An 18,739-nucleotide genomic window follows, 5' to 3' on the forward strand; every position below is an offset into this window, starting at 1 on the left:
GTAGAATTTGCCAGCGGTGACCTTCACCAAGGAACAGTGTGTGTGTGTGTGTGTGTGTGTGTGTGTGTGTGTGAGAGAGAGAGAGAGAGAGAGAGAGAGAGACAGAGACAGAGACAGAGACAGAGACAGAGAGAGACAGAGAGGGGGGGAGGTAGGGAGGGAGGGAGGCTGTGGAGTGTATTCCCACCCATAAGTCCTATAGGAAGTAGTTGTTGACTTTAGTGAATACTAGATGGGGCAGGGACAAAGTTTCCATGGATAAATGTGCCAGGGTACCGCGTGCTTAGAAGCTGTATAACCTAGGGTAGGGACTTCACTTAGTCCAACTGTTTCTTTTAACCGAAGAAACGTGAGGCCTCCATTCTGAAGCTCACATGTTGGGACTGAGTATCCAGCTCAGTGTCAGAATTGGGGGGGGGGAAAGCCACAAGCTTTAATAGTCCTTGGTTCCTAAGAATGGGTGAATTGCATTTTTTTCCCTGGGGCCCGGCTGGCCAAGTCCCTTTACTTCCCAGCTGGGTCTCTCTAGCTCCCATGTCGCCTCCTCCCTCCAGGCTCTTGGTTGCTCCAGCAAAGTTCCCAACTTAGTCGACGTGACGCGCAGAGCAGCCAATGGGAGGCGGAGCTGGTGTTTTGGGAGGGGGGCGGGAGGGCCGGGCCCCGCGTCTCCGGTGTCTGCTCTGCTCAGTGAATGGAGAGAGCGAGCGCCGGCCAGCTCTCCCGGCCACTCGGTGCCCTAGCCGCCACCGTGCTCCAGAGCCGGACTTCCCGGGGCGCCGTGCTCCCCGGCGCTCAGCCCAGGACCCAGTCTGAGCTCGCACCTCTGCCAGCGACCCAGAGGGACCCAGGAGCGCTCGGTACCTGGGCACCGTGAGTGATGCGCAGCGGGGCAGCGCCAGCCCCACGGATGGAGCTGCTGCCGCCGCCGCCCGGCGCGTCCCGCTCCGCCCGCGCCCCGTGCGCCTGAGCGCCGCGCCCGCCCCTCCTCCGCGCCAACTCCGCCGCCCGCCCCCCAGGCCGCCCGCGCGCCTCCTCGGGCTCCTCGTGTCCCGCCACACCAGGCAGCCTCTTCTGGGTTCGGGCGCTTGCACACCATGGCCCCGGGGCGGACCTGGGCCGGCGCCGCTGTGCGCGCCCGCCTGGCGCTGGCCTTGGCGCTGGCGAGCGTCCTGAGCGGACCCCCCGCTGCCGCCTGCCCCACCAAGTGTACCTGCTCCGCAGCTAGCGTGGACTGCCACGGGCTGGGCCTGCGCGCCGTTCCCCGGGGCATCCCCCGCAACGCAGAGCGCCTGTGAGTACCCACCCCGCCCGCGCAGGCCACCCACCCCGCTCAGGCAGAGTCGCCCTCGGGGCGCCAGGTCTTTCCCTCCTCTCTCGCGCGCCGGGGACGACCTCAGTTCTCCCCTCCGCCATCAGACGCGCTAAGTTGGGGGTAGCGTGGCTTTGGGCAGGTGTGGGGAGAAGTGTCCGAGTTCCCCGGCGATGGGGACCCCGTAGTGCCTCTCTGAGGGAGCTCATCCGCTGACAGCTCCAGAGAAGAAAGCTGGTGGGGAAGCGTGGTGGTCTCGAGGTTTGAGGCTGTGTATAAGGGGTCCACGCTCCTTGCTTCTTAAAGAGAGGGTAAGGGAGCAAGCTAGATGGAGATGGGGAGGTCTCGATTGCAGACCCGAGGGAACCACTCCCAGCCCCCCCCCAAAAGCTGTGCCCTCTTTGGAGATCAGAATGAGCCAGCTGCTGTGTGGCTGTCCTTGCAAGGAACGCTGAGAGTGTAGGTGAAGGTCTTAACTTCTGAAGAACCGAACGGATTCTGAGTGGGTGCTCTTAACACATTCCCTGCGCAGCTTTGGGGATGCCAAGTTGCAGCCCGGGTGAATTTTTTATGGCTGGGTTATAAATGCCTCCCCAAAAGGGCCAGAGGATGGAAATGCTGACAGCCCTTTAAATGAGACCTAGCGCTATAATCTTACAAACCGCACTCAGCCTCGGGATCCTGGGGTTGGCAGCTAGCAGACTGGCTCTTGTAGAGTGGGGTGGATTGACCCTCGTTTTAACCCCAATTGTGCAACCAAATATTTACTTTTCTTATGTCAGCGTTTTGGAAAGATTTATCATTTTGATCCTCAAGACCAATTCAAAGTTTGGACTCTGGGGGTGGGCTCCTTTTAGTCCACAGTTGGGGGCGGGGTGATGGAGCTGGGAGCAGTGGTGGAGGGAGCTGGAGCCAAGGAGTGGGTGAGGGTTTGCACTGATCAGAATCCCATCCATTGCACTGGCCAGTTGCACTCTACCTGTCTTAGGGGTAGGCACACCGATCTTCCTCTGTCCTGCCTTCTTTAGGTCAGGAGAGCCAAGGAAGGAGCTGAATTGCCCTTGGCTGCCCACCGCTTATCACCTCAACTCCTCTCTTCTCTTCCCTTTCCTCTTCCTTACTGTCTAGGCGGAGACTTCTTAGAAATGCCTTCCTTATGTTTTCTTTTGTTTGCTGTTTTCAAAGTGCAAAGATTGTCCCGTTGCTTGAAATGTAGAATCCTGGAGGGCTGGCCCTGCAGCTTCATTAACACCAGGAAATTAGGATCAGAAATGCAAACTAACCTGCTCAAGAAAACAGGGCAAATAAGTGACAAGGAAAGGGCCAGAATCCAGGCATCCACACCTTCAGTCAGGTTTTGTCTTAGACCCTAGTAGTGAAAATCTCATGTGAATGGTGTTTGTAGGTGCGTATAAACTAAGTTCTCCTCCTCAAGTGAATGCTGCAGATGAGTGAGTGAGGTGATGACTGTCAATGTTTAGTGAGTTTTCTGTATGCCTCCTTGAGGCTCCCCAGCCGTCTTGTTTCTTACATAGGCAATGCTCATTACTCTGCCTTGTTCCATCTTGCCATATATTCACGGTCATGTAACCAGTTAAGTGTTTGAATTGCAGCCTGTCAGGCTTCTAAGCCCAGGTCTCTTGCCACTCTGCAAACAGACTCCTTGGGACCAGAGTCAGTTTGGGCCCTGATGTCTAGCCAGACAGTCCTGGGAGGAGAGGGTCTAGCTGGGCTTGGATCTTAGGGTAGGACCCAGTTGCCTCTGCTTTTGGTATATACTGCCACCATTCATTTTTGGGGTCATGAAACTATTTTCCATAGTCAGGATCATGTTGTCAGTTTGGGAAGATCAGGGCAGTGGACTTCCCTCTTCTGACTAGTTTTCAAAAACTAGTCAGTGTGTCACCAGCCATGTCCCCCGGAGACCCTGATGACTTAGTACATCTGCTCTATAGCTGGAAATAGTAGAGAAAGACCTGGATGAAGGGCATTCCCATGGGCATCCTTACTGTAGTCATTGTCACCACCAGGCATGGGCAAAGTAGGTGCTGCTCTGACATGTCTGTGGCTATCTGGTGCAGCTTTGGTCTCTGGTAAGGGTTTGGCTTTAAGTGCTTGGATATGACAGAGCTGCCAAGTCTGACCTCTCACCTCTATTCCAAGACTAGAGGTAGCCTTTTAGAGCAAGCAGGGTCGAACCACCTCAAGTTCAAGGGCAGCCCTTCACCACCCAACCTGGCTCTCAGGGACTCAGATGGAATGTTGTAGTACTGTTCAGTCACACCATGTTATGGTTTTCAAATCACACACACACACACACACACACACACACACACACACACACACACACACACCATTGCTTGAAGCTTCTGTAGCATTGCTGTCCCTGTTCATAAAAATCATTGCATACTCAGAAGAAAACCAACACTTCAGCTTAAAGGATGTGGGCAAGGGTTGGCAGTGGGAACCTTTCTTGAGGAACACTTTAAGTCCCCTGCAGGGTCCTTCTGTCACGGGACACTGATATTTATCATCATTCTCCCAAATGGTGAAATTGTGATTTGAAACAAAGAAGCAGTGCCTTCAGGTTCTCCATTTCTATCCAGAAGGCTTCTTGGGAGGGAGGGAAAGAAGGATGGAGGGAGGGAGGGAGGGAGGGAGGGAGGGAGGGAGGGAGGGAGGGAGAAGAGAGAGAGAAAGAGAGAGAGAGACAGAGACAGACAGAGAGATAGAGAGAGACAGAGACAGAGAGAGATTGATTCCCTTAGACATATGACATTAAGGACAGCCTGAGTGAGAAGGATGTAGTAGTCACCATTTGGACTTGGCTTCAGGGTAGGAATGGGGTCTGAATTGTTCATCATTAAGCCACTATCAGAGTTGGGGGATTGTCTGTGTTCCAAGTTCTTCCCCATAATGTCAACGCATCACACAGAAAAGGAAACCCTCTGTCTTTTATAAACTACTGACATTCTCCCCCTCCTAGAGGAGGAGGTAACACCCACAAGTAAGCTAAATAAACGGAGGGGAGAATTCGGTGTCATTTATTATCCAAGCAGCAAAGACAGAGGCCCAGGGAGGAGAGGAAGTCAATGGTGGAGCTTGAGACAAAACATTTACCAGGGAGTGCAGGGTAAACAGATGTTGCGTTTGCCCTTCTGAGTACAAAAGGAACCCACAGATGTAATTCTTCTCCAACCACAGCCTCAGCCTGCATGAAAATGAACCCTCATGTGGGGCCCCTTCTCCCAGGCCTGCCCTGAGGCAAGCATGGGCCCACCTCTCACCCACAGCTAGGTGGTGGCAGTGGGAGCAAGAGTGGACATCTTGGCTTTTTCCACTTGGCTCCAGAACATGCTGGAAACTGCTGTATTTAAATAAACATTTCCTGTTTGCGAAGGAGAGCGGGCGAGAGTCTGAAACGTGAGAATGTGGTAACTTAATTTTCTCCATCACTCCAGATGACAGCAAGCTTTGCCGGTGGTTGGGTCCAATAAAAACCGACACCGTGTCATAGGCTTTCCCTCACTTGACCACAGAGGTCCAGAGGTCAAGTGGGAGACTTTCCAAGATGCTCAACAGCCAAGCCCAGCGTTCTGGTACTCCCAGCCCTCAGGGCCAGCTAAGAGGACCAGGGACAATATGGCAAGTTATGGGACCTCTTTGGGCCAACCATGGTGGTGTGGCCTTTCAGAGAGGCACAGGACTCTTCTGGATAGCATACAGAACAGGGAAAGGTACCTTCCTCCAGGGTACTGAACAACTTTGAGCAGATTGCTGTGCCTCTGGACTTTTTTCTTAAAAGTAGAATTCTGGTGTAGTTTTTGTGATTTTCCTTATGTAATATGTAGTTCACCCGTGAGCTGTCACAGTATTCCTCCTCTGTGCCTAGACCAGTGTCTGGCACTGAGGAAGTTTTCAACCACCGTGTGTTGACCAAAAGGCTCACGAACCTCAAGAGCACAAGGGCTAGGTGGGCTATTACAGATTTGAATTTTGATGCGTGGCCAAGGGCTACCTCCTAGTAATGTTTTACATGAGATACTGCGATCTAAAATTTGAATTTCATGAACTAGAATTTTTGCCTTAGTGGAGTTTCCCCCCTAAGACTCTGACTGCGCGATCCACTCTGAAGTCTGGTTGCCAGGCATTGCTTAGCAACATCGCAACACTCCTACTGTGCACATGCCAGTGGAATGAGCCAGGGATCCTGACTACTTCTGCCACAGGACTTTTTAATCAGGAACTCATCAGTGGCATCCTGAGCTCTCTGTGTTTTCTGATTGCTGCTCTTCTGGCATTAATTGATGTGTGTTTGTAGGGTCATTATTAAGTTTTGTTTCTGCCATTCTTCTGGGTTTTCTATTCTGCTTCCCCCCTCCCTGCCATTTCCATTGTTATTTTATTTCTCTGGGGTTCTGTCTATTGTCTGACTTCACAACCTCCACCCACACCACACCCAGGAAAGTGAAAATGAAGGGTGGGTGGGGACAGTGGAGTCTTTTGCCTAGACCGATGGGCAGGACGACAAGGATTTAGATCCTCCACCGCGTTTTGGGCATAGGCTCTGGCAGCTTTGAACTTGGGTTTGGAGCCCTGTTCTGCGGCACGCGTGCTTGCCGGTGCACCTCTGCTGACGCCGTGCTGCTCTGGGCTGCAGTCTGTTTAATCTCTTTTGTGCCTCATTTCCACACCTGTAACACAGGGATGATAGTCACGCGGGGACGTTGTGAACGCAGCCCGAGGCAATCCACATAAATGTGCTCCGCACGGTGCCTGCCATACTGTTCTCTCATCGTCGTGGCTGCGATTATTTACCCAACTGCAGTTTATCCAGCTGTAAAGTATGTATAATACCCGTTCCCTTTTGGAAGGATTAAAGTGATCGTGTCTAGGAAGTGCTTAGCAGTACCTGGCACATCGGAGCCCTCCACAAACTTGTAACGGCCATGCTGTGGCTGTGTTTCCATTTGCTCATCTCAGCCTCCATCCAGCTGGATGGCTTAAGATGTTCACTCTAAATTTTGTTCCAACACTAAGCCCTGTGGAGGCAGGCTCATCGCCTGCACATGGGCTGCGGGCTATGCCCAATACACTCTTGCTTGGTCTGCTTCTCTTGAACTGCTTCTGTCTCTCCATCCTGCCCCAGCAGCTGAACCCAGGTTGGTCTCTGGTCCATACAGGAGGGATTATGGTTGGAGGGGATTTTATCTTTTTTTGTTGATGTACCGCTTTGTGTTCTCTTTAAATAAAGAATGTATTTTGTTTCTTTATTTAGAGGCAGGGTAGGCTGGAGCTTCATAAGGAATTCTTGGTCCTAACTTTCCGTGTGTTCAGTGTCCTTCCGTCTTTCTCTAAACACCCCCTTTTACCGATTCCTGGTGTCTGCCTCCCGTGCTGCTTTTACGTGAAACAGCTGTATTTACTAGCACATGTCACTCTCACGGTGTAAGACGGTTTTAACCATTTTTTTAAAAAAAGAAATGTTGAGACAAAAGAAGATCAGAGTAGGGAGGAACCTCACAGAGACCACCTCGATGATGCCAGGGAAGGGTACCAAGATGTCCTGTGGGTGCACCGGGCTGATTTCTAAGGCTCTCTTTGGTTCAGTGTGGAATTCAGCCTTGCTCAAGGGGAGGCTCATGGCAGGAGCTTCTGCTCTGTGTCCTGCAGACCAGGACTGTCTTTTGTAACTGCCGCTGCTGGCTGCCAGACTGCCAGCAGGCTGTACATCTCCCCCATGGTGCTGTCTCCAGTTTTCCTGGCATTTACTGCGTTTGATACCGTGGTCCCCGGGAGGAATTGGCCAAGAGGTGTGACTGAAAATCCTCAATAGAGAGCAGATTGGAGGTGGGGAAAGCTTGTGGGTAAAGATGTGAACTCCAGAGCCAGGTAAAACTAGGTCCTGACTCTGCCACTTATAAATTAGATGACACCAGTCTTCTGGGTTGTAAGATGGGATTATTATTCCTTTTTTAATTTCTTTTGGAGATAGGTTCTCAATGCGTAGCCCTGACTGGCCTGGGACTCATTGTGTAGACCACACTGGCCTCTAGCTCACAGAGATCCTCCCCTCTCCCTCCTGAATGCTGGGATTAAGCTCATGCTCCACCAAGCCTCGCTTTAGTACCCCTTTCCTTTGTACGGCACTGAAAGCATTGGATTAACGCACTTCCACATCCTGGAATATGGCATACCCATCAGAACATTTCTGTCATTGTTTCCGTAATTCCTGCGGACTGTACTCCCTCCTGAGAATGCTCGCTAGGAGCCTGCTCTGGAGCAGGAATGATTGGCAGAGTTGCCAGGGGTGCCGTTCAAGGTCCCAGTGTGTCTGCCATCAGCATAGCACAGGGGAGAACCAACCCACCTCCCTGGCTCTCATACAGCCTGTGATGAGGGACTCAGTTCTCCCTGAAGTAGTCCCAGTAGGACCTTTCTCTTCATGTGGGGTTGAGTTTAGCCCTCATGGACTGTTGGACTGCTGTGTTACACAGAGGCAGGGGTCATCCTTTGTTGGATGACAGGTTTTCACACTTCGAGTTGCCGTTGTGTTTCTCACCAGTTACATGGGCTTCTGTTTCTTTCCATAAACCTTTGTGATTACTCCAAGGGCTTTGTATGTGCTGCGACTTTGACCCGCCTCCAGCTCTTGACCTCTGAGGATTTTCTTTGACTGTATACGTGGAATACCACTCCTTCAAAATGCTTGGGAACAGAAGTGGTTCTGATTTTTGAAATTTTTCAGGTTTTGAGATATTTGCATATATATCGAGAGAGGAGAGAAGGAGAAGCAGAGATGGAGAAGGGGGTGGGGGAGGTGGAGGGGGAGAGAGAGGGAGAGCTATCTTCGAGATGGGACCCAGACAAAACCACAAAGTACATTTTGTGTCTTATGTATGCATTGTACATGTAGCCTGAAGGCAATTTTAAACAATATGCTTGCTCATAAAATGACGTCTATGGTTGGGATTTTTCACTTATGGGATTGGATCATGTCTGTTCTTAGAAAGTTTTAGATTCTGAAGTATTCTGGATTGTGGATTTTCAGATTATGGAACACTTTCAGCCTCTTGATTATTATCTTAATTGACTTCTGTAAGTGGTTCTTTTGTTTGTGCTTTGACAGTGTTCCCAGCTGACCTTGAACTCACGATCCTTCTGCCACTACAGTCAGAATTAGAGGATTACAAGCAGGAGCCGCCATGCACTGTTGTCAGTGCATTTGTGTTTGTGAATGTATGCATGCATGCATATAAATGCATGTGGAGGCCAGAGGTTGATAGCAGTTACTTCCAGTTTTTTTTTTTTTGTTTTTTGTTTTTTTGTTTTTTTTTTTGTGAAGCAGTATCTCTTACTGAATCTGAAGCTCACTTATTGGTGCTAGACTTGCTGACCATTAAGCCCCAAGGTTTCCCTTGTGCCCTTCTTCCCCACAGGCAGGGATTACAGGCATGCATTGCCACAGTGGACTTTAACTGTGAGTGCTAGGGATCTGAATTCAGATCCTCGTTTCTGCAGAGGACTGAGCCATCCCCCTGGATCTTCAGTGCTTGTTAGGCCCTGGACGGCTCATTCTGATCTGGCTTATTTCCTGCTCCCCTCCCAGCATCCCAGCCTTCCCTGATGTTTTCTTATTATTAACTGTCCAGATCTGAGGAGCTGATGCCTGACCCTTACTTTTAGGAGACAGGGTGTCACCACGTAGCTCAAGGCAGACTCCAACTCAAGATCCTCCTGCCTCAGCTTCTTGAGTGCTGGGATCACTGGCAGGCACTCTCTTTCATGTCCAGCTTTTCAGTTCTAGTGCGACACTGTGCATTATCCTAATTAAATTCTGGCAAATGAGTTCATTTCATTAGGGTTTTCGGGAGCATTTTCTAGTTTGAGCTACTCTTTGCAGATCAGTCACTGGGGTTACCCCGTCCTCTTCTACTGTTCACAGAAATTACATTGAGCATGATCGTGGGTCTGACTTGTCTTTAGACTCAGTGTGCACTGTCTGCCTTTTGCAAGTCTCTTAATGGATTTACTATATGTGCATGTCAGTTCAGGAGCCCTTGGAGCCCAGAAGAGGGCATCTGAGCTCCTGGGGCTGGATTTAGGGGTGATTATGAGCCACTTTATGTGGCTGCTGGGAATCAAACTCAAGTCCTCTGTAAGAACAGTGTGTGCTTTTAACCACTCTCCAGCTATTTGGAAAGCGTCTAGGTGGTAGGATTGCATACATGACCTATTCTTTCTGTCTAAGGTAGATAAAAACATTGAGGTCGACAGAGTATGGTTATCATGCACTTCAAATTCCAGCACTGGTTAGGTAGAGGCAGGAGAATTGTAAGTTCTAGGCCAGCCTCAGATACATAGCAAGTTTAAAGCCAGTCTTTCTTACAAACTATGTTCCAGACCAGTTTGGCCTTCACAAGACCTTGCCTCAAAAAAAAAATCACTCCCTGATCAAAATTGGAGTTTTATTTCCCTAAAATATTTTCCAATGAATGCTTTATTGATTTGCTGGATTTCCTCTAAATTCATGAATTAGAGTTATTGTTGCGGTGACCAAGTGCCTGGAAATGTTTCCTTAGGGGGTAAGATGAAATTTGCTCCTGGTTTCAGAGGGGCCAGTACATCATGCAGGGAAGGCATGATGGAGCCTCTCATATCATAGAGGACAGGAAGCAGAGAGAGGTAATACCGGAAGGACGAGAGCAAGATACAGCCCTAGTGGTTTTCTTCCAGCTGGGTACCACCTATTAAAGTTTCTAGGATTTCTCAAAATAGTGTCACCTGCTGGGAACCAGCTCTTCAGTATAATGACTCTTAGAGGAACACTCATATAGGAGCCATAGCACGACTGGTTTCTCAGGAACTGTCTGCCATGACTCTAGCTTTATCATTTTCCTGTTAGACTGATATCAGAACGCCTGCCAACATGGAATGTGAGGGGTGTGTGTGTGTGTGTGTGTGTGTGTGTGTGTGTGTGTGTCTGTGTGTGTGCACACCTATGCTAGCTTCTCCTGGTAAATATTTGGTCTGAGGAATCAGGTTCTTTTATCAATAGCAAAGCTCAGTTTGCCTCAGCTCTTTTGTTTGTTTGTATGTTTTGTTTTTTTTTTGAGACAGGGTTTCTCTGTATTGTTTTGGAGGCTGTTCTGGAACTTGCTCTGTAGTTCGAACTCGCAGGCTGGCCTCGAACTCGCAGAGATCCGCCTGCCTCTGCCTTCCGAGTGCTGGGATTAAAGGTGTGCACCACCAATGCCCAGCCTTTGCCTCAGCTTTTTAAACACAAGGATATCACTTTACAGTCTTGCCTGCCCTTTGACACGGATGTAATCATCTGTGTGGTTCTTGGGGTAAATATGATGGAGAGAGATCAAGGAGAACGGTGGCCTCTAGGCTCTACTCTTAGAGCAAGAGCTACCATTGAGTCCTGGCCTCACATTTTTACATCCATGAACTAACTTACAATCCTGACAATTATCCCAGGGATGTAGTACATCACAGATGAGAAAACTACATTTGAGAATAATATCCCCAGTTAGCAACAACAGAGGTGGGGTGGTCAGGGACTGCAGAATAACTAGTGTCATGCTTTTTCTCCCCCCAAACTTGAAAGTTTTCTGTATTTCTTTACTTGATTTTGAGAAAATAACTAGAGGAAGGTGATGAAGAGGAAGAAGAGGAGGAGAAGGGGGCAACAAAGGCATCGAAATTGAGTCATTGAGCACATTTTGATGCAAGACATGATTTGGATGTCTGGTGGGAAAAAGTAAGAATGTGACATTTGGATCACATCTTGAAAGATAAATAGGGTTCCCTTGCATAGAATGGAGAGTGGTACATAGTCACAGAAGTTCACAGTTAATGAGCCTGAGCCCACTTCAGAATGAGTGGTGTTCTTCCTTGGGAATTTTCTTTTCTGCATTAGGGACTTTAGCCCAGAAGCTATCAATCAAACCTTAGGAAGAACATCAATATAGTATTTGTCAATACAACTATAAAATCCCCAAACAGTGAGGAAGACAGTTTATGATTAAAAATGTTTAGATTCCATTTTTCCATTGCTGTAGCATACATGAGGCCATATATATGTGACATAAATTTAGCTCATGGCTTTGGAAACTCAAAGTTAAAACAACACACTTCTAGCTATGGTGTGGGTCCAGTAGGTGGGTCACATTGTGGTGAGTGACAGAGTGATTGGGGACATGTGTAAAGGGAGTGGTCACATTGTGAAGCAAGAAACCAAAGCATGGAGAGGTCACAATTGCTTTTTTATAAAAGTTCATTTTCATGGAAACTAACTAGTCCCATGAGATATGCATTAGTCTCATTCAAAGACAGTAACTTGGGACCTAACTGATGTACTGTGACCTTAAGTCCCATCCCACTCCATCCCAGTATTGCCACACTTAGAAACGAGCTCCTGACCCACTGGAGAATACACTCAGACCATATCTGCATCTGCATGACAGCAGGGGCATAAAACTCCAGGAAGAGTCTGAAGAACCTTGTTGACCAGTATTTTCATGCTCAATTATTTATTCAGATTTTAGAAGAGTTTGTGTTTCTTCTTCGTTGGGTGGGCCACTTCCTTTTTAAAAAATTGCATTTATTTATTTCAGTGTGTGTCTGTGTGTGTGTGTGTGTGTAAGAGAGAGAGAGAGAGAGAGAGAGAGAGAGAGAGAGAGAGAGAGAGAGAGAGAGAGAGAGAGAGAGAGAGAGAGAGAGAGAGAGAGAGAGAGAGAGAGAGAGAGAGAGAGAGAGAATGAGAGAACACAACCTAGGGGAGTCAGTTCTCTCCTTCCACTGTGTGGATTCCAAGGATTGAACTTGGGTTTTGAGACCAGGCAGTCAGGGCCTTTACCCACTAATCTGTCTTTCTGGCCTACAACTTAGTTTCCTCTAGCTGTGCTTTCTGGGCCATGCCATTGGCAGTAGGTCCAGTTAGAAGAGCATGTACATGAGGTACATCCTGGCTGGAGTAGAAAGTGATTTCATTGTTTAAACATCCTCCCTGTTTATGTAGGCTCAGGCTTCGGCTCCTCTTCTCTCTTCTGAGACATCAGCCTGGGCTCTTCACTCTTGATTCATCCTACACTTTGGCAGCAGTGTGTCTTAAGGGTCCTGAAAGTCTGCCAACATGTTTAATCACCCACCTTGTCTCCCATTAAAATTTTTCAGCTGATGAGCTCCTGTCTGCTACCAGATGTACCCACTCTATGCTCCCCTGACCTCTAGAATGAGTTATGCCCTTACTCAGCTGTGTCTACAGGGCATAGAGTCCCTGCTAGATGTGCTGTCCTGCTTGGACCAGGCAGCTTGGTTTCTTGTCCCTGACTGCCCTCCACATTGCTCCCTACATGTGGCAACTGTGGACTGCTACCTTTGCAGATCCAGGTTGTGAGATTAGGTTTCAGGAGTGTCTTTGTGATTTTTACCTTCGCTGGGGACTGAAGGTTTGCAATGAACTCATGACTGTGTTCTGGAAAGAACCTCACGCTTCATCTTGATGGCCATCTGAAGGCCTGGATCATGCCCATAACAGTGGGTAAGGGTGCTGCAGAGCTGAGCTCTGTAAGGGATGGATTATTAGGGACCCCCACCCTAAGCAGGGAATGGAGAGGAATAATCTGTCATTGAGAATCATATCAATGATGGTTTCAGTGGAGAGCTGTCCTCAGAAGATTTACTGGAGAAGTTCCTAGACTATCTAATACTCAGAATATATATGTTCTGCCCACCTCTGCCATATGGATAGAAACCATTCCACATAGGGATTTTTCTGAGTGATACTAATGAGAAACCAGCAGGGAGTGCAGTTTAGATATAACACCAAGTAAGTAGAAAGGTCTAGATTGGATCTTAGTTTGCTTCAACGCCTGCCTGCAGATGCACTTTTCTGCATCTCTGTCACCTCTTATGTATCCCAAGGAATGGTACGGAGAGGTCTTTTTTTGTTGTTGTTGTTTTTTGGTTTTTATGAGACAGGATTTCTCTGTATTGTTTTGGAGGCTGTCGGTCCAGCCCGGCCTCGAACTCACAGAGATCCGCCTGCCTCTGCCTCCTGAGTGCTGGGATTAAAGGTGTGCGCCACTACCGCCCGGCTCCGGAGAGGTCTTATCTAATGGGGCCTAATACATGGTCTTATGAGACCAGATTGCTGCAGATGTCTCTTCCATTCAGTCCTGTGTGACTATGTCCATGGTGTGTTTGAACCTGCTCATTTGGTATCTGGAAGCTGATGGGGTCTCCTTTAGAATCTTTGCTCACTAAATGAGGAAACCCAGAGACCTTAAAAACCTTCCTTGGTGTCACCAGTGTCTTCCAGCTCACTCAGCTCCAGATACTTTTTCCCTTAACCAGAGACATTGTTTATGAATGCAAACAGTCTCTCACCACAGCAAGCCCCCTGGGTGAGTGCAGAGAACTCCCTGCCTTAAATGGTGATACCTAAGTGGCAGTGGTCAAGATGATGGGATCAAATAAGGGGATGCATTGGGTTGGTTCTTCTCAACGCTGTTACCAGACACCTGACTTCGGTTCACAGTTCCAGAAAGTTAGGTTTATCCTGGTAGTTCTGGTCTTGTGCTGAGGAAAAGCATCATGGTAGTAAGAACATGTCCGGGAGGAGGCTGTTCATCTGAGGATGGTCAAGAAGAGAGGAAGGCACCAGCAATAACATTCCCTGTGAGGATTGGACCTTAGTGACATACTTCCTCCCTCCCAGCTGAAACTCACTTCCTGAGGTTTCTAGAACCTGCCAGAATAGCAGTACTAGCTGGGGCCAAGGACCTAAGATTATCAACCTTTTGTGGGACACTTCATACTGAAACTGTGGTGCACATGAAGGGTAAAATCATATGAGGGGTCATTTGTATAGTTGCTACCATAATGCATAAGATAACTGAACCATTCTCTCAGGGCACTTCAAGATAGTAGGGAAATTAGTCTGAACCAAGGGAAAAGCTCCATGCAAGTTCCAGTGGGTAAACTTCTGGGATAGGAGAGGTACCAGAGCAATGATGGGTGTTGCACTAAGTCTTCAGGAATCACTGGTGAACACAAGCCCCACTTAACTCTGTTAGTATGCGTGAAATGTAGAAAACCCCATGTATTATTATAAAAATAGTACAAATGGGATTTAAAAAGTGTTATGAAGAAAATATTAATCTGAGGACACTCCTACCCAGTAAAGTATTGGAGACTGTCTCTGTGGCTTCCACAGGTTCTGCATTTTATTAGCACTAACTGCATAGAACACTGACCTTATTTGAGAGGTATTTTCATAAACACTGACAGACAGCACAGTCCCATTTGAGGCCATGAGCAGATACAGCTGCCTCCCCCATGCCCCTGCTGGAATTACACTGCTGGATACTGTTTCAAGGTGACAATTCCCTCCCTCCTTCCCCTGCCCCCTCCAAGATTCTCCCAAGCAATGGGACTTTTTCCTGGGGAGGGTAGGAGAGTAGGTTTTGGACTGGAATTGGTTCTTTGGGCAGGTTGGTTAAGAGCTAGATAGGCTACAGGAACGGTAGGGCTCTAGGGGAACAGGAGCTGAGAGCCTGTGTGTAGACACAGTGTCTCTGTGGAGTCTCTCCCTGTGCACTAGGCTGGTGTCCGAGGGCGATTCTTATGAGTGCTTACCAGTTCTTTTAAGGTGAAAGGTTGACCAGGTGTGACTCCACAGGCCTTTGTCCCAGCACTTGGGAGAATGGGGCAGAGGGATCTTGAGTTCCAGGCTAGCATGGGTCACATGGTGAGGCACTGTCTTAAAACAGGCAAATGAATCCATTTTTTTTCAAAAATCAGAATGGATGAATCGTGGTGTGCAATAGCTGTGAGCAGCATGGCCGCTTCCTTTCCTCCTGCTTGAGGCTGGCACTTCTTTTCCCATCAGATAGCTCTGAATTTCTGACAGACAGAAAACTTCCTCCAATACCTCTTTCCTTCCCCCAACAGGGAGATTTTCAAACTTTGGGAGCATCTTAGGATCATCTGGTCTACCCTCTCTTTATCAAACTCAATCCACTTTGAAGGATAAATGTCTTCGAGAGGTAACGGAAGGACACCTGGGCTATTCGTGGCATCTACCAGCATAAGCCATTTCCCTGTTTACAGATCAGTACTTGGGCCCTAGAAAAGATCACCGAGAACCACGAGAAACCTCTTGCAGTCTGGGAAGCTGGAGAGACAGTATAAGAACCCAGTCTATTCCAGAAAACAAGGACTGGTCCAGAACCAGTGGGAGAAGCCCCTGTGGAAATGTGGGCTTGTTATGCAGTATGGCTATCGGCATCAAAGCCCTGGCTAGCTCCGAGTCTAGAAGGGGAAGATTCTAGATGAGGAAGCAGTCAAGGGAAAAGACAGTAAGGTCAAGAGCAGGAATCCAAACTGGGAAGGGCAGTTGCTCCATGGAAGTGCTTATTGATTCAAGCCCCCTCCCCCAAGCCCAGCTCATTATTTCTACCACAAGACAGTGACCAATCAGTTCTGACTCTGTTAAGGCCTGCATTTTAATCCTTTCTGAAAATTTTACCAAGCTTCTTCCTGCTCTGTGCCCCGCTGGTACATTCTAAGACTGCTGAGAAGAACTAAGCCTCTTCAGGGTTGTTTCTCAACTAGAGCTGCATGATGATTGGAGTCACATGTAGACAGGAAGCCCTTTTCCTGTCTGTACAACAAGAAACATCTTCCAAGAAGACAGTGCTACAGTTTTCTTTGTGTGTTGTTAAAGAAACAGGAGGCCCCATTGCAAAATAGCATTTCACAAGCAGAGCCGGGCTGGTAGCGCCTCCTGCCAAATGTGGCTGTGTGTAGTGGTGTGTAGGGGAAACAGCTTTGTTAAGAGGAGGGAAGGCTGGGGGAGGTGGATCTGCACAATTTTTAGCAGCGGCAGAGTGGTGGAGTAGAAAGAATGTTTGCCTGGGAATTTGGAGACCCAGTCATGCCTCTGACGCGCTGTGTGACCTTGGACAAGTCTCGTCACCTTTCTGGGCCTCCGTTTCTTCATCTTCAGAAGTGAGGAGGGAGGAAGACTGGCTGAACTCCAAAGATTCTTCTAGCCCTGTGCATCTTTGCTTCTGAGGACTGGGAGTTGGGATTTAGCTCTGAGCCAATATCCAATGGACCCCTGGGACTTTCTAGAGGCAAGAGAGAGGCCAGGACAGCTGCTTCAGGGAGTGGCTGGTCCTTGATTAAGGCTCAAATAATTAGTTCAGCTCCACAGTAAGCCTTCTGAAATTAAGAAAGAAAAAGATGTTTAGTTTCAAAAATAGCAGCTGATGTTGCTTCAAACTGATTGGCTAGGGACTTGGTAGGTTTTGGTACAAAGACCTTAGTTTTCCTCCTCTGTGGCATAGCAGCTCCAAGTCCTGATGCCAGGATTAGGGTGAGCCTGGTCTGAATGCTCTCACTAGCTAAGCGTTCTTGAGCCTGCTCTTTACCAGTGACCCACTACACTGTGTTGTTAAGAGTCCAAATGAGGTAGCCCACAGCCAGTTTAGAGAACATGGCAGGCCTTAAGTAGCAGTTAAGAGACTGGCTACCTTGTGATTGAGCACATGAACAGTAACCATTTTATTGTGCTCTGTTAGCCTCAGTAGGGATGGTTCATCTGTGATCTGTGCTTCCAGCCTGAGGTTCTGGAATGGGTGGGGAAGGCTAGGTAGGTGATGCTCAACTCCCCTAAGCCTCAGTTTCCTCATCTTTAAAACTGGCAAGAGGAGTAGAATGGGGCTGATCATTGGAAACTCAAGTTGACACCTGAGCTGGGATGGTTGAGACTGGACTCATCTCCAGCTAATCACCAGAGTAGACTGAGTTTCCGGCACTGTGTGCCATGACGTCTTAAGCACAAGCTCATGTCTTACCTAGTGGATCCCAAGAAGGAAAGTACAACTCAGACACTTGACTGGGGCCAGTGTGGACATCAGTACAGATTCAGGTATCCACAGCTCCTAGAATCTAGGGATTTCTGTTCTTATCTGACCTCAGGAACTAGTCTGGATTCATGGGGAGGGCCAGGATATTCCTTCTCCCCAAAGAAGAAATCATAGCATGTATGTTTAAAAGCCTCTAATATTAACATTCATTTCTTGTACAGTTTGTTCCATGGGATCCAATCTCTTAACTAGATTAAAAGTTTCTTGAGGGCAGGGGCTATGCATTTCTCTCTAAGATGCTTGTGAAAATAGATCAAAGCCAATACCTGCTTTAAAAAAATCAAATTAACTTGCATAGGCAGCAAGTATTATAGAAAAGACCCCGGGCTTTAGAGGCAAAGCAATCTGAATCCAAAATGTGCCAGTCAGCACATTACCTGTCTTTCTAATCAAAACAAGTAAATAATGAATGAATACAGTCATACCTACTGGAAGACTTAGGGCTAGCATATGCAAAATGCATAGCTGGTGTTCTAACTTTTGGTTGTTGGGTCTGTGCATTGTGGCATGTGCACAACCTTCAAGTTCATGTAAATCTGGATCCAAGTCTCATCACTTCTGTGTGGCTAGAGATGGACCCCTTCATCTCTTTAGGGTCACAAAATTCTCATCTTTAGTGTAGTTCTCTTAGAAATTCAGGTCATCCTTGACAAGTACTCAGGGCTTAATGCGTATTGCCTATAAATTGAGTAGCTGGGGCAACTTGTTTGTGTATTGATTTGTCCACGGAATGTATGCAATGAACAACCAGTACAGCTAACTCCCAATAGTCTCATTGGTCATGTCCCTGGATACTGGGAACTGTGGATGCCTGGATCTGGGATGATGTCCTCACAGAATGGGAAACAAGCCCTTTAGAGAGGAGCACAGGATCCCGGTTAAGCATTCCAAGACAGCACTCTATTTTAACATGCCCGTGACTGAATTTTAATGGTTCCAGGTGCGCTTGTCTCTATAGGATCCATGGCCTCTGCCAGTTGTACCACCCTTTCCTCAGATATCCGTGGGTCTACTTCCCAAATATTCTTGTGGCTTATGGCTATGTCGACACAAGGAAGCATGACACTTGGTGACTTTAACCTGTGTCTGATTTTGTTTTTGTTTTTTTTTCCCACCATGCCATGTGTTGGGCAAAATATACTAATCTGCTTGCTAATGAGCCAAGTTAGGACACTGGGTTTAATTTTTCTGGATAGCTCCTGGGACCTGTGTTCATTTCATTTTAAAGACAGAGTCTCACTACACATTCCTGGCTGCCTTAGAACTCTCTTGAATTCACAGAGATCTATCTATCTGCCTCTCCTTTCTGAGTGGAGTACTGGGATGAAACACATAGGCCACTGTGTCAGGCAGGGCCACAACTTCTCTCTAGGAAAGGTTTCCCATGAATTCTATTTTTTTATTGATCTCCTAAGAGCTCCAATCTTGCATTTTTTCTTTCAGTCTAGATAATCTGATTCTTTTTAAAAATGAACTTTTCTTCAGA

The 18,739-nt window shown here is 47.9% G+C and overlaps 1 protein-coding gene across 1 annotated transcript in view; it reads left to right on the forward strand.

The window, feature by feature from the left end:
* The first annotated feature begins 1,001 nt into the window (after window positions 1-1,001).
* Window positions 1,002-18,739, forward strand: part of Slit3 (slit guidance ligand 3) — a 571,841-nt gene continuing 554,103 nt past the window's right edge. The window contains exon 1 of the mRNA XM_040748452.1: window positions 1,002-1,291. Coding sequence (XP_040604386.1) covers window positions 1,095-1,291 — 197 coding nt within the window. The 5' untranslated portion in view covers window positions 1,002-1,094. The remainder of the gene's footprint in view (window positions 1,292-18,739) is intronic.

This window comes from Mesocricetus auratus, unplaced genomic scaffold, assembly GCF_017639785.1.
Source record: "Mesocricetus auratus isolate SY011 unplaced genomic scaffold, BCM_Maur_2.0 Super-Scaffold_100007, whole genome shotgun sequence".
Lineage (NCBI taxonomy): Eukaryota > Metazoa > Chordata > Mammalia > Rodentia > Cricetidae > Mesocricetus > Mesocricetus auratus.